This window comes from Nematolebias whitei, chromosome 1, assembly GCF_014905685.2.
Source record: "Nematolebias whitei isolate Nwh7 chromosome 1, NemWhi1, whole genome shotgun sequence".
Lineage (NCBI taxonomy): Eukaryota > Metazoa > Chordata > Actinopteri > Cyprinodontiformes > Rivulidae > Nematolebias > Nematolebias whitei.
The window spans coordinates 9,608,587-9,623,337 of record NC_056498.1 but is presented as its reverse complement, the minus strand read 5'-3'; the positions used below and the strand labels follow the sequence as shown (position 1 = coordinate 9,623,337).

The following is a 14,751-nucleotide window of genomic DNA, read 5'->3' as shown; positions in this document are numbered from 1 at the left end:
AGAGCCCAAGTTTGAGCCTGGTTAGATCGCCATGGTAACAGAGCCTGCGTTTGAGAGGTTAGATCGCCATGGTAACAGAACCTGAGTTTGAGTCTGGCTAGATGGCCATGGTAACAGAACCTGAGTTTGAGCCTGGCTAGATCGCCATGGTAACAGATCCCGAGTTTGAATATATGCATTTTAGTTTATTTTCCAATACATTTAACATTGCTCTTTGACAGGTTATATGATTTAATTAAACCAGGTCTTCTCCAATTACTGATTCTGTTTTCAGACTTGAGATGTTTCTGATGTTTTGACAACTGTTCTTTATGCATAATGGAAAAACAATATCAATACTGCAACGTTCTGTTGAACTGAAAAATATTTCATAACATTTATGGAAAGATAAAAGTTATGATCAGACTCTGGAAGCTCACCTGTTTAAGTCCGAGTTTGTCCATTTTATTTTTAATATAATTTTTGAACCTCCTCTGTTTTTCTTATAGGCTGAGGGTTTGGGGTTACAGTTATTTTTATTTCAAATTTAATAAAAGGATAGTACTACTGTACTACTATAGGAAGGGTACTTCCTCCAACAGTCCAGAAACATGCATGTTAAGCTGCCTTCAGACAAAATGTGGAAAAGTGCAGAGGGTGTGAATACTTTTTAATAGAGTGTAAAGTTATTTAAATAAACTTTGTTGAAAAGCTTCTAATAAAACCAGTGTGTAATGGCGGTTGTGTGTCCTTCAGATGGAAGATGAAGCCATGGCCTCCATGTTGGCAGATTTTAACCCCTGTCCACCAGATGATGAAGATGCCTCAGGACTGAACCGCTCCAGCACATCTCCTCCTGAAGCGATGTGATGTGAATCATTGTGACAGACGTTAGAAAACTATAACATGAGTCACGTTTTTATGTTGTAATACCTCAAACATAAAATTAGAAGTCATTCTTTGTTCTAAATCTGGTCTTCTTTTTTATGGTTAATCAGTTTCACTGTGTTGCTGATGTTAGGTATGATGGTGTTGAGTGGGAACCCAGTAACAGTGAAGGGAGCAGCATCTCTTTGCATTAACCTGGTGAACCTCCAGAAATCTGTTACCCAGAACCTCTGAATTCATGCAGTTTGACGTTTGGATGCATCTTTATTCTTCTTTGTTGTATCTGTCATCTGTGCTTTCTTATTAAAGTTAAAATATTATGTCATGAGAAACTCACTACACCGTTTATTCTGAGATTTATTTTCCATAATTTAAGCACTGCACCTGCCTACCACTGAAAGATGAAGGCGGATAATAATGTTTTGCCCATTTGTCTCTCTCAGTAAAATATTTCATGAGTCACTCAATGTATTTTGATTAAATTTAAAGATGGTAATTATTGGATGTACATCTGCAAATGAATAACTTTTGGAGTCATGTCATTTCAAGATGGCTGCCACCGTTAATCAGCATCAGCCACCACGGTTAATTAACGTCAGCCAACATGGCTAATTCATGTTACATGAATTCTTTGACGTTTGGGTGCATCTTTATTCTTCTTTATTTTTCTTTGTTTAATCTGTCATCTGAGCCTTCTTATTAAAAGTAAAATATTCTGTGATGATCAATTAGCCAACACGGCTAATCAAATAATTAAATAGCTATGCCATTAAATTATTTAAATGCTCAAAAAATGAAATGTCTCATCCAATAAAATATTTTTTTACATATCTTTAAATAATAAACTGTCACTATTTTTGAAAAAGTATTTTAGGTATTTAAAAACGTATTTCTCTGTTTTTATTTATTTCAGGGCTCCCCTGCTGTGGAGGGTTAAGAGACTAAATAAATAAATTCATTACGAAATAATTATGAATGTCCCATGAAACACATATGCCATTAAATTTGATTTTGTCACTTTTAAACCGGAGTGCGACATGTTGCCGTATAAAATAAGATTAAATGTTAGTTTTGAGGTTTGACTTAAAGCTGCTGCATTTTAAATTTAGTTTAAGCGGACATGAAAGGCGGCGGGTGATATCCAGCCCTTTATGAATATTTTAGATGGAGAGGAGGGGTGTGTGACGTCAGCCTGGCTGTCTGGTGACGTCAGGACGGGTCTTCAGATGGGAGGCGGTGAAGCTCCGCACCTCCTCATCATCCTCCTCGGGTTCTTGTGTTCCTGATCCCGGGCCGTGCGGAAACCTGACGGACTCATCGGCATCAAGGGAACCACACGGAACCGAGCCGCTGCTGGACCTCCACTGGCGAACATCAGCGGGTACGGGCCTGGTTTGGGGGGTGGGGGTCTCTGGAGCAGGTGGGCGGCCTGTGGGGGCCTGTCTGTCCGCTCGTGAGTGGAGGAGGCTGAGGCGGGCCGGATCGTCCTCGCCTCCATCCCAACCGCAGTAAGGCTTTGTAGTGACATGATGGGGGAGGAGGGGGAGAGGGGCGACGGTGTCCCTCTGCATCAGTTGGGGTGCGCGCGCGCTGCGTTAACTGTTGTTTATTTTAAACGGAGGAAACTACAGACGGAGGTGGAGACTGGAGGTGGTGTTTGGGTCGGAACCGGTCCAGCTCCTGTGGCGCATGCACAAGCCGCTGTGGGGTTTGATGTTTCCAGAATGTTCGAGGAGTTCGGTGGTTGTGACCCAGCTGTGCTGAGTAATGAGCTCACCACGACAGTAAATCCTGAGCTGGGAGCAGACTGCTCCTTGGAACTCACACACTGTGGAGGGGAGGTCACCTGCAGCACCTCCAGCAATAGAGAAGTGTCTGCCTGTTAGCAAAATATCCTCCACTGGACTTAAAGCTCTAAGAAACTGATTATTTTATGGATCAAATTCAAGATGGCCGCCACAACTGACAATACACAAACAGGTTTGTGCAGCAGGATGTGGTGTGGTAGTAGCTGAGAGTCATTTACATGCAGCTGTTTAATCACACTGAAGCTGTGCTTTAAACTTCAGCATTGACTGTTGGGAGTCAAACGTCTGTTAGCAAAATTTCTCCTGAATCTCTGGACGGATTTTAATGAAAGGAAGTCGTTCTCAGTTGATCGTTTTCAACAGATTGGTTTCCAAATAAATATACCACAGTATTAACCAGCACGTAACGGTCCATTTTACTTACACCGAGCTCACCTTTCACACTTTCTGTCAATGACGTGTCTGAGCGACACGGTAACTCTGTCCAAACTCGGTCCCCACGTTTGGTGACATATCCTGCACTTTTCAAACACACTGGGATTGACGGACAAGGCAGTGACAAAACAAAGTATCCATGGGAGAAATTTTGGGTAAAACTTTACAATAAGGTACACAAACTTTCTTTACAGTAACTGGCAACGCCTCGGGAACGAATCCGGAGCTAATGGGTAGTTAACCAGTAATTACTGGGGAACACACAGTCAAGCCTTATTAGGGGACTACTGGTTAGTTACCACATAAACGGAGGAGAAATTCTCCATGTGGCACCAGTGATGTCACAGCTCATAATTGTTAAAAACCTGTTTCCTAGTGATTAATGATTTAATTGGATTTTCTCTTTTGTAAACCTGTTGATGAAAGACGTTATTAGTTTCATAATCTCATACTGGTGTCGTCTTAACTATAAATGACGATCACTTACTCTGTACCAAATCATTGCCTGGCTATTATTTTGTTCACTGATGTAGTGAAGCATCAAACCAAGTACTTACTGAGGAACCAATCATTACCTAATCACTACGTGACCATTACCTACTGGTTTGTTTCTGTGGTAACAAACCAATAGTTCCCTAATAAGGCTTGGCTGTGTAATTCCCCAGTAAGTACTGGTTAACTACCCATTAGCTCCTGATTCGGTCCTCTTTGGTTTCCTTGGTAATTAGTTCTTCATTAGTTCCTCTTCATTTACAAGGTAACTAACCAGCAGTCCCAGCGTGGCTGTGTGTTCCCCAGTAAATACTGGTTAACTACCCATTAGCTCCTGATTTGTTCCTCATTCATTCCTGAGGCGTTCCTTAGTAGTTAATCCAATTTTGTGTACCTTATTGTAAAGTATTACCCAATTTTCTGGTATTTTCCTTTGAATTAATTTATACTTTTCTACAGATGAGAACATAAACTGATGTGTGCTCTAATATTCTTGTGGTCATTTTATGCCCCAGAGTGTCATTTGATGGAGATGGGACAGTGTGGAACTCCAGCCTCGGTTCTTTTACAGAAGTTACATGCTGAAATGTTTAAAAATGTACATAAATAAATGTACTTTTCGCTATCTATATTTAGAGAACCAACCACCACTTTCTGGGAACTTGTCATGGTCCACAATGTCAAAAGCTTTAGACATGTCTAAATAAAGTCCAGCACAATAATCCTTAGCACCTAGTGCTTCAACAATGTCATTAAAACCTTCAGTGAAGCAGTCATTGTGCTGCTGTTTCCTGAAACCAGATTAATGGGGAGGTAAGATGTTAAAAGAATCCAAATGCTTCTTGACTTGGGAGTTTATCAGTTTTTCTAAAACCTTAGCAAGAATACAGAGTTTAGAGATTGGTCGATAGTTGTTCAGTATAGTGGGGTCTCCTAGCTTCAGTAAAGATAGAACAAAGGCTGTTTTCCAAGCATCTGGAACGGTGTTTTGGCTTATGGACAGGATAGATTTTGGACTCTAGTTTTGCAATGATTTGTGCAGCTAGCCTTAGAAACAAGGAGGAAAATCATCGGGGCCTGCAGATTTTTTCTAATCTAGACCTGTTAACAATTTATTAATCTCACTAACATAAAGCATTGAAAATGAAAAGGTGTGGTTTACTGAGGATTGACTTGTAGTAGAGATTTGGTTTGTAGATGTTTGGCTTCAAGGAGAAGTGGCTGATTTTCCATTAGTAACTGTGGCAAATAAAGAACTAGAATCAACAAAATGTTTGTTGAAACAGTTCAGGATCTTGTGCTTATTTGACACAGGAAAAGAGTTAAGAAGTTGTGATGGCAGGTCAGATGAATGAGAGCTGCCAGAAAGTGATTTGATGGTTTTCCAGAATCTTTTAGGGTCATTTAGGTATTTGGAGGTCTGAGATAAAAAGTATATATGTTTTGTGGCTTTGATGGAAGCTGCATTGATTCTGCAGCTGTTGAAAATGCAATTAATCAGGGTCAGAGCTAGATTGTCTTGCTGTTGCCCAAAGCTCATCTCTCCTCTGTAGGAGGGAGAGTTACATTCGGGCCCAAAATATCTGACCCGGCCCCAGCCCATAGCCATCATTTCCAAACCCATCCATCCATTTTCTTCCGCTTATCCGGGGTCGGGTCGCGGGGGTAGCAGCCTAAGTAGGGAGGCCCAGACTTCCCTCTCCCCAGCCACTTGTGCCAGCTCTTCCGGGGGAATCCCAAGGCGTTCCCAGGCCAGCCGAGAAACATAGTCCCTCCAGCGTGTCCTAGGTCTTCCTCTGGGCCTCATCCCCCGGTAGGACGTGTCCGGAACACCTCACCAGGGAGGCGTCCAGGAGGCATCCTAAACAGATGCCCAAGTCACATCAACTGGCTCCTCTTGACGTGGAGAAGCAGTGGCTCTACTCGGGGTCCCTCCCGGATGATCGAGCTTCTCACCCTATCTCTAAGGGAGAGCCCAGACACCCTGCGGAGAAAACTCATTTCAGCCACTTGTATCCGAGATCTCATTCTTTCGGTCACAACCCAAAGCTCGTGACCGTAGATGAGGGTAGGAATGTAGATCGATCGGTAAATTGAGAGCTTCGCCTTTTGACTTAGCTCTCTCTTCACCACAACAAATCTGTACAGCACCTGCTTCACTGCAGATGCTGCACCTATCCACCTATTGATCTCACGCTCCATTTTTCCCTTATTCGTGAATAAGACCCCAAGATACTTGAACTCCTCCACTTGGGGTAGGACCTCCTCCCTGACCCGGAGAGGGCACTCTACCCTTTTCCGGCTCAAGACCATGGCCTCGGATTTGGAGGAACTGATCTTCATCCCAGCCGCGTCGCATTCGGCTGCGAACCTCTCCAGCGAAAGCTGTAGATCACGATCTGATGAAGCCAATAGGACCACATCATCTGCAAAAAGCAGAGACGCAATCCTAAGGCCACCAAAACGGATCCCCTCAACACCTTGGCTGCACCTAGAAATTCTGTCCATAAAAGTTATGAACAGAATCTGTGACAAAGGGAAACCTTGGCGGAGTCCAACTCTCACTGGGAACAAGCCCGACTTACTGCTGGCGATGCGGACCAGGCTCTGACACTGGTCATACAGGGACCTAACGGCCCGTATCAAAGGGCCCCGTACCCCATACTCTCAGAGTACCCCCCACAGGGTTCCCCGAGGGACGCGGTCGAACGCCTTCTCCAAGTCCACAAAGCACATGTAGACCGGTTGGGCAAACTCCCACGCACCCTCCAGGACCCTGCTGAGAGTGTAGAGCTGGTCCAATGTTCCATGGCCAGGACGAAAACCGCACTGCTCCTCCTGAATCTGAGGTTCGACTATCCGATGGACCCTCCTCTCCAGAACCCCCGAATAGACCTTACCAGGGAGGCATAAGAGCGTGATTCCCCTGTAGTTGGAACACACTTTTCGGTCCCCCTTTTTGAATAGGGGGACCACCACCCCGGTCTGCCAATCCAGGGGAACTTCCCCCGATGTCCACGCAATATTGCAGAGTCACGTAAACCAACACAACCCTACAACATCCAAAGCCTTAAGGAACTCCGGGCGAATCTCATCCACCCCTGGGGCCCTGCCACCGAGGAGCTTTTTAACCACCTCGGTGACCTCAGCACCAGAGATTGGAGGGCCCGACCCAGAGTCCCCAGGCTCCGCTTCCTCAGTGGAAGACGTGCCGGTGGGATTGAAGAGGTCTTCAAAGTATTCTGCCCACCGACCCACAACATCCAGAGTTAAGGTCAGCAGCACACCATTCCCACTATAAACAGTGTTGGTGGCGTACCGCTTTCCCCCCATGTGACGTCGGATGGTGGACCAGAATCGCCTCGAAGCCGTGTGGAAGTCATTCTCCATGGCTTCTCCGAACTCCTCCCATGCCCGAGTTTTTGCCTCAGCGACCACCCGAGCCGTATGTCGCTTGAACTGCCGGTACCCATCAGCAGCTTCCGGGGTCCCACAGGCCAACAAGGCCCAATAGAACTCCTTCTTCAGCCCGACAGCATCCCTCATCGACAGTGTCCACCATCGGGTCCGAGGGTTGCCGCCATGACAGGCACCGACAACCTTGCGGCTGCAGCTCTGGTAAGCCGCCTTGACAATAGAGGCACGAAACATGGTCCACTCAGACTCAATGTCCCCCACCTCCCCCAGAACATGTTCGAAGTTCTCCCGGAGGTGGGAGTTAAAACTCCATCTCACAGGAGACTCTGCCAGACGTTCCCAGCAAACCCTCACAATACGTTTGGGTCTGCCAGGTCTGACCGGCATCCTCCCCCACCATCGTAGCCAACTCACCACCAGGTAGTGATCAGTCTCTCTCTCTTCACCCGAGTGTCCAAAATATGTGGCCGCAGATCAGATGAGACTATGACAAAGTCGATCATCGAACTGCGGCCTAGGGTGTCCTGGTGCCAAGAGCACATATGGATACCCTTATGCTTGAACATGGTGTTCGTTATTGACAATCCATGACGAGCACAGAAGTCCAACAACAGAACACCACTCTGGTTCAGATCAGGGGGCCGTTCCTCCCAACCACACCCCTCCAGGTCTCACTGTCATTGCCCACATAAGCATTGGAGTCCCCCAGCAGAACAAGGGAGTCCCCAGGAGGTGCACTTTCCAGTACCCCCTCCAAGGACTCCAAAAAGAGTGGATAATCTGAACTGCCGTTTGGTGCATAAGCACAAACGACAGTCAGAACCCGTCCCCCACATGTAGGCGGAGGGTGGCTACCCTCTTATTCACTGGGGTAAACCCCAACACACAGGCACGAAGTTGGGCGGCAATAAGTATGCCCACTCCTGCTCGGCGCCTCTCTCCAGGGGCAACTCCAGTGTGGAAGAGTGTCCAGTGTCAAGGAAACTGGTTCCAGAGCCAGAGCCATGCGTAGAGGTGAGTCCGACTATTTCTAGCCGGAACCTCTCAGCCTCACACACCAGCTCAGGCTCCTTTCCCACCAGTGAGGTGACATTCCACATCCCAATAGCCAGCTTCTGTAGCCGAGGATCAGACCGCCTGGGTCCCCGCCCTCGGCCACCACCCATCCCACATTGCACCCGACCCCTTTGGCCCCTCCCACAGGTGGTGAGCCCATGGGAAGGGGGACCCACGTCTCCTCTTCGGGCTGTGCCCGGCCGAGCTCCATGGGTAAAAGCCCGGCCACCAGGTGCTCACCCGCATGCACCACCTCCAGGCCTGGCTCCAGAGTGGGGCCCCGGTGACCCACGTCCGGGCAAGGGAACATTAAGTCCATTTGTTTTTCTCATCATCGGTGTCTTCGGACTGCACTTTGTCTGGTCCCTCACCTAGGACCTGTCTGCCATGGGTGACCCTACTAGGGGTGTAAAGCTCCTGACAGCATAGCTCCTAGGATCATTGGGACACTCAAACCCCTCCACCACGGTAAGGTGGCAGCCCAGGGAGGGGATTTGCAAACCCGACCCGATGAATTAACAGTATTTATAGGTCCGAACCCCCTTCCCCCCGACATTTTTAATCAAAACTACTTATACAGTTATTAACAGTTGACGGACATGCGAGGCTGAGTAAAAGGGAGCCGAAGATTGGAGATGAGGGGGTGTTTGTCCTTTTATGGCTGTCAAAGCGCATTAAATCCCTGCTTCTGCCTGCATTCTGCATTATTCAGACACAGAGCCTGCTCTGACATGTCTGCTAGGATATTTTGGGATCTCACCAGTTTGAGTTGTCGGCCATACATGTCCGCTGAGTGCAGCAGCTGAACGTCCATTTGAGCTTTGATGGATCGTTGCCTGGCAGTAGTCCCATCTGAAGCTTAACTGAACTTTTTTTAACCTCTTTCAAGGCCAGTCAATGCGTGGTCAAATGGCCGCGTGCGGATGGTGATTGTATGGCAAGCCATGTTGCCATATAATTAGATCGTCAGCCACCCACGTCCGCTGATGCAATTAAAAGCCCTACACCGACCCGGCCCGCCCATTCATCACATTATCATGGCCGGGCTGGGCTTCGGGCCCGGGTTAGAAATGACAGCTCTAGTAGGAGGTCAGCTAACTCAGGAGTAAACCAGGGTCTGTCTTGTCCTTTTATTCTGAACTAGCAAAAAGGGGCACGTATATTTACAAAGTAGATGAAACTATTGTGAAAATAGTTCCAAGCAAGGTTCATGTCCTCAATTATGCCCCTTTTCCACTGTTACGGTGCGGATCAGGTCAGTTCGGGTCAGCTCAGATCGGCTCGTGTGTCATTGCGTTTCCATTTACACTTCTGGACCGGCTCTGTAGGCGGGGACCAGAATCCAACTCGCCTTACCACCTGGTGGCGGTAGTGCTCCCTTCAGCTACTTACTAGCCACCACTAAACATATTAGAAGAACACCCTGAAGACTTTGTCACATGATGTTGTGGAAGAGATGTCATGCTCTAATGGAGTACCTCATGAGCTGTAACTTTTAAACCTGATTCATAATCCTACCTTACTGCCTTCCTGCCTGCTTTAAACCCATGTGTTTTCCATTTTAGTATAGATTTTTTACAATAAAGATGTATTAAAAATATCTTCACTTTTATTATTTACAGATATGCACAAGGTTCATGTTAAAATTGCAAAACACACTGTGTTGTAACCTTTGAAACTGATTTTACAATCAGCTACAGACTTGAAAACAATTAGATTAAATTTTGTCCTTAAATTTTAAAGGTTTGTCTTTCATTAAATTTAAAAACATAAATGTATTACTTATTAATCTAAAAAAGTTAAGTCTGGTCCTCTGGACATTCAAAAAACAAAACAAACAAACAAAAAACATTTATTGTTTATTTATTATAAAATTTGTTTGTTTTGTGAATGTCCAGAGGACCAGACTTAACTTTTTTTAAATTTTCTACCTGAATTATTGAGCAGCATCAGGATATTACTTGTTAAATAGTCAGTTGGTCTGCGAACACCTTGGGGTCCTCCTAGAAGAGTTGAAGAGGTGGCTGTTGATGTCTGTGCCTCCCTGGTAAAGCTGCTGCCCCCACGACCCGGAAGCAGAAGATAATGGATGGATGATGGATGGTGAAGGAGGAGACCATCAAACAGCAGTAGTGGTCACTTCAGGTGAACTCCTGCCTGTTTGCTTCAGATCAGCTGTTCAAATCTCTGCAGGTTCAAATAAAAGGTGCACCAGGACTTTCAGCTGAATCTCTCGGGCCACAGCTGTACGGCCGATAACTGATAACTGATAACTGATAAATGATAACTGTTTTTTTCTGAATTTTTGACTGTTTTTGTCTCACTTCATCCTAGAACCAAAAAATGTATAACATAAGTTATAGTTGAGCAGATTCTGGTAATCTTTTCTTAGGATCCATTAAAGATCAAATGCAATTGGAAATTTTTCTCAACTTCCAGTATGAATTTAAACAAACACTATATGAACTTAACATTGTAATTTTTTTTAATGAAATTTAATGTTCAAGGACACCACTTAAGAAAAAAATTGTTTAATAGGAAAAGTAACAAGTGAAAAATGTACAAAAATAAAAAATACTGTATCCAACTAATGATTGTCTGTCCCTTGTCTCACGGGCTTCATCCAGAAGAAGACGCACGTGTTGTTCCTGCTGTGTCCGGTTCAGTTCTTCATGTTCATTCAGTGATGAAATAAGACTTTTCTTTACTGGACTCTTTTCTCTTTCTCTTCACCAGAAAGAAGAAAAAGGTGGTTAATTCAAGCTATACTGTTTTTGAATAAATGCATCAAACAAAGAAAGGTGCAGCTAACAGCTATAATAGATATATTAATAATAATAAACTGATCAAATAAGAAAATGAAAAATAAATTGATTTAAAAATAATGAAAATAATATAATAATAATAATGGATATATGAATCAGAAAGTATTATACAGATGCAGATATTCTTTATTGTCATTCACACCTCATGTGGTACATGTGGTGGATCAAAACTATGTTCACAGGGTCCCAGTTACATCCAACAATAAAATATAAAAGAAAAACAGTAATAAGATCTAAGATATGAACTAAGAAAAACGTCAACTAAAAATATGATAAGCTCTAATAGCATAAAAGCAATAAACACAATACGCCGAACAGCAGCACAGAGTCTGTGTGAACAAACGAGCACGAATGTACACAGCAACATGAAACAGATCAGTAGCAACATGAAACAGATCAGCAGCAACATGAAACAGATCAGCAGCAACGTGATGTGATTTTTCACAGTGATTATCCTGGTTAGATATTCATAAGGGTGCACAAACTCAAGTTCATGTTGCTGTTTGACATATTGTTTTTATTGTTTAATGCTACTAGTGCTTAGTGTATTATTAGTAGATGTTTTTTAGTTGATATTTTTCTTAGTTCATATCTTAGATCTTATTACTGTTTTTCTTTTACATTTTATTGTTGTCTGTAACTTGGACCCTGTACATAATTTCATCCCACCACATGTTCAACATGTTGTGTATTCAGTATTTATTTAACATTTTATTTTTTTACTTTAAAAATAAAATAAAAGCAAGTCCTTATCGGCACAAATAAAGTGATGTGGAACATGTTGCATCTGTTCTTACCAAGCACAGAAGGCTGCAGCGTTGTGCTGCTCTGTGAGGTGCAGGTGGGCTGCGGACCTGCGATGGAGCTCTGTCAGGTGTAGACTCCGCTGATGGAGCAGGAGCAAAAGCCGGGAGGCTTGGAGGGTTGAATGTGGAGTTTAGAGACGAACCGTCACGCGCTGAAATACGTTCTGGATAAAATACAGTGAGAAACGGGACCGGAGGACAATTAGTGTTTATGCAAATTAGCTTAGCATCGTTGCACCGATGTTGTTCTATTATGGCTTCAGCTTCTTTTGTTAGTTAAAAATATGTTCAGAACTGATGGGATGAGTAACTTAAAATATGTTTAAAGTTAGAAAACACTCACCATCTTCTATAAATGATTCAAGTAGAGCAGTGACCGTGTCCAAACTACCCTCAAATCGCTCCATATAGCTCGCTTTGACTTTTTTCGTCGGCCACCAAGCACAACACCTGCACTTCTGCATTTGACCACAGCTTTGATATTATTGTTTTTGTATAGCTTCAAAATACGTACAAGATACGCTCCTCGAGTTATCGCTAATGGCAAGCGGTAGAGAAAAATGGCGGATCGGGTGATTTGGAAAGACTCCACAGACTCCTCCCCCCTACCAATCAGTGACCGACAGTGTTTCTTTTTTTTTTTTTTTTTTGAGCTCAGTTTAAGTGTAGAAACGTGAAGTGTTTCAATGAACTTATCATCATCGCTCAATTTTTTTTAATTTTTTTATTTTTTTATTTTTTTTAAAGAGAGAAGAAAGAAGAATAATTAAATAATAAAAGAGAAATAGATAAAACGAGAGACCACCACGACAAAACAACATGCACAGCACAATGCCACCCACAATATCACCATGAAACATTCGACATTGCACAAGGAATCATCTAGCTTCCACCACTACCCAACCTAGCGTGCATCTGTCACAGCACCTGAACCCAAACACCCGCGCAAGCATGCCTGCCACCACCAGATTTCTCCAAAAGAATGCCCAATAGTGGACGCGGGGGCCCACAGACCCGTCCCCCCAGGACACAATGGCAACATAGGGAGGACCGGAGCCACAGACACACAGCGGCCCACAGGCCCGGAGCCCCAGGAGTCTCCCAACAGGGAGAACCGCACCCCCCCAGAGAGGAGCAGAGGAAAGAACCGGGTGACCCCAGCCACCACAATGCAGAGCCTCCAGGAAGCTGCAGCGACGAGTCCACAGGTCCGGCCGGCGACCCATGCCCCCCCCAAGTAGATCCGGCCATGGACACCGAGCCCCAAGCCCCGAGGCCATACCACCCCCCGGCAGAGCCCCGACAGAGCCAGGGCACCCAGGCCCCGCCAGGCAGCAACCAGGGCAGACCGACGTGCACCCCACCACCCAGCCCAGACACCGAGAGCCACCAATGCACCAGCGGCAAGGGGGTCCCCCGCCAAAGGGGGGCACGACCGGGGGGAGTGGGTCCCACACCAAATGTGGGGCCCAAATTGATCCAAGAGAGGGGTACCACCAAAAACCCAACCTGAGCAACCAACAGGCACACACAGATAGCATGCACCATCTACCTGACAGCGACCACAGGCCGGCCCCAGCCCAAAGGGCAGAGCAGCAGGGAGCCGCAGCTGAGGAGGGCCGGCCCCCACATCAAGAGCCCCGCACCATAGGCCCGGAGACGCCCCAGCACGCCACCTATGCACCCCCCACACACACACAGCACCCCCACCGCAAATGCCACACAGGAAGACCAGCCAGTGCCCCGATGAGGCGAAGCCACGCCCCCAACCGCCGCCCTACACCACCAATGACCACACGTTCACTACCATAGCCGACCCCCCGCCGAAAGCCGGCAGCCACCCCGGTCAAAGTGCCGGCCATCGCAACCAGGAACCTAGATTAAAAGAATCGGAACAGCCCAGGAGGAACCGAAGCACCGGCCCCATCACTGACCGCCCCCAAGGCCCAAAGCCCACCCACAGCCCAGACCCCAACAATGTGCCCCCCTCCCCCTCTATCCCAGACCCCTAGTGTCACACGGAGAAAGGAGGTGTTTGTGAAAAAAAAAAAAAAAAAAGTACTAAATAAATAAAAAAAATAAAAATAATCTATATATGCATAAATAAATTATGAACAGACCCACTTCCTCCTCCTCCCACTCGAATATGGTGTTGATGCATGTTGTTATACAGTGCGTTTAAAATGGGGGGATGAGGTGGCGATCGGCACAGACCCACCTCTTGCCCAGAGAGCAGGCGGTGCCCGTTCACCCCTCATCTCCGCCCCGAACCCTAAATGTCTACATGCTACATATGAGAGTGGGCACAGGTCCGGGGAGGTGGAAATGGTAGTACATCCCACCACCTAAGTGCGATCATGTGCCCACTCCAGATCCTATATATGCATGTGTCGTGAGAGTGTTATAAGTGAGTGTCTAGGTTGTATATTAAAATTAGGGCCCAGGACCCCACCAGCCACGGAGATGGATGATTCTCCCTGTAGCTCAGTAGTGCACCTGAACCCCAAAACCCTGTTTGAGTGGTGGTGTGGTGGAGTGGGCGGAGGAGGACATCGGGATGGGGAGGTGAACTGAGGTGGCAATGCCCCCCCAGGGGACCAGCTCCCCCACTGACCCCAATAGGCACCCCCACTCTCCGAGATCCACCAGGGGACAGAGGGTCTAACAGAGATACCCAGGAGGAGGTGGCAGCCGCACCACCAGGGATCAAGGCCACGGACCGGCACATAGCCCCCGAGGACCAACCAGAACCAGGGCCAGCAACCCAGACCCATCCCGAAACCGTCCAGACACCCCAACCCGATTCCCAGCCCAACACCCAGCCCCCCAACCAGAGAGGCCACCAAACCCCGACTGGGATAATCAGCCAGGAGTGCCCAAACAGTCACAGATAGAGCACCACAGCGACCAAGAGCGCCCCCCCACCCCAAAAAAGCAAAAGACCAGTCCACCCATAACAACACCCACAGCGAGAGTGCCCTATGCAAGTGTGGGCACACACCCAGCGAGCCCAGACTCCCCCGGTCCCACAGCACAGAGCCCCCC

The 14,751-nt window shown here is 46.4% G+C and overlaps 2 protein-coding genes across 2 annotated transcripts in view; both read left to right on the top strand.

Moving 5' to 3' along the window:
• The window catches only part of pelp1 (proline, glutamate and leucine rich protein 1), a 50,422-nt gene extending 49,180 nt beyond the window's left edge, over positions 1-1,242 (top strand). Inside the window, exon 19 of the mRNA XM_037675011.1 lies at positions 736-1,242. Coding sequence (XP_037530939.1) covers positions 736-849 — 114 coding nt within the window. The 3' untranslated portion in view covers positions 850-1,242. The remainder of the gene's footprint in view (positions 1-735) is intronic.
• Positions 1,243-2,200: 958 nt separating this feature from the next.
• Positions 2,201-14,751, top strand: part of peli3 (pellino E3 ubiquitin protein ligase family member 3) — a 46,873-nt gene continuing 34,322 nt past the window's right edge. Inside the window, exon 1 of the mRNA XM_037682308.1 lies at positions 2,201-2,248. The gene's annotated coding sequence lies outside the window, so the exon portion shown is untranslated. The remainder of the gene's footprint in view (positions 2,249-14,751) is intronic.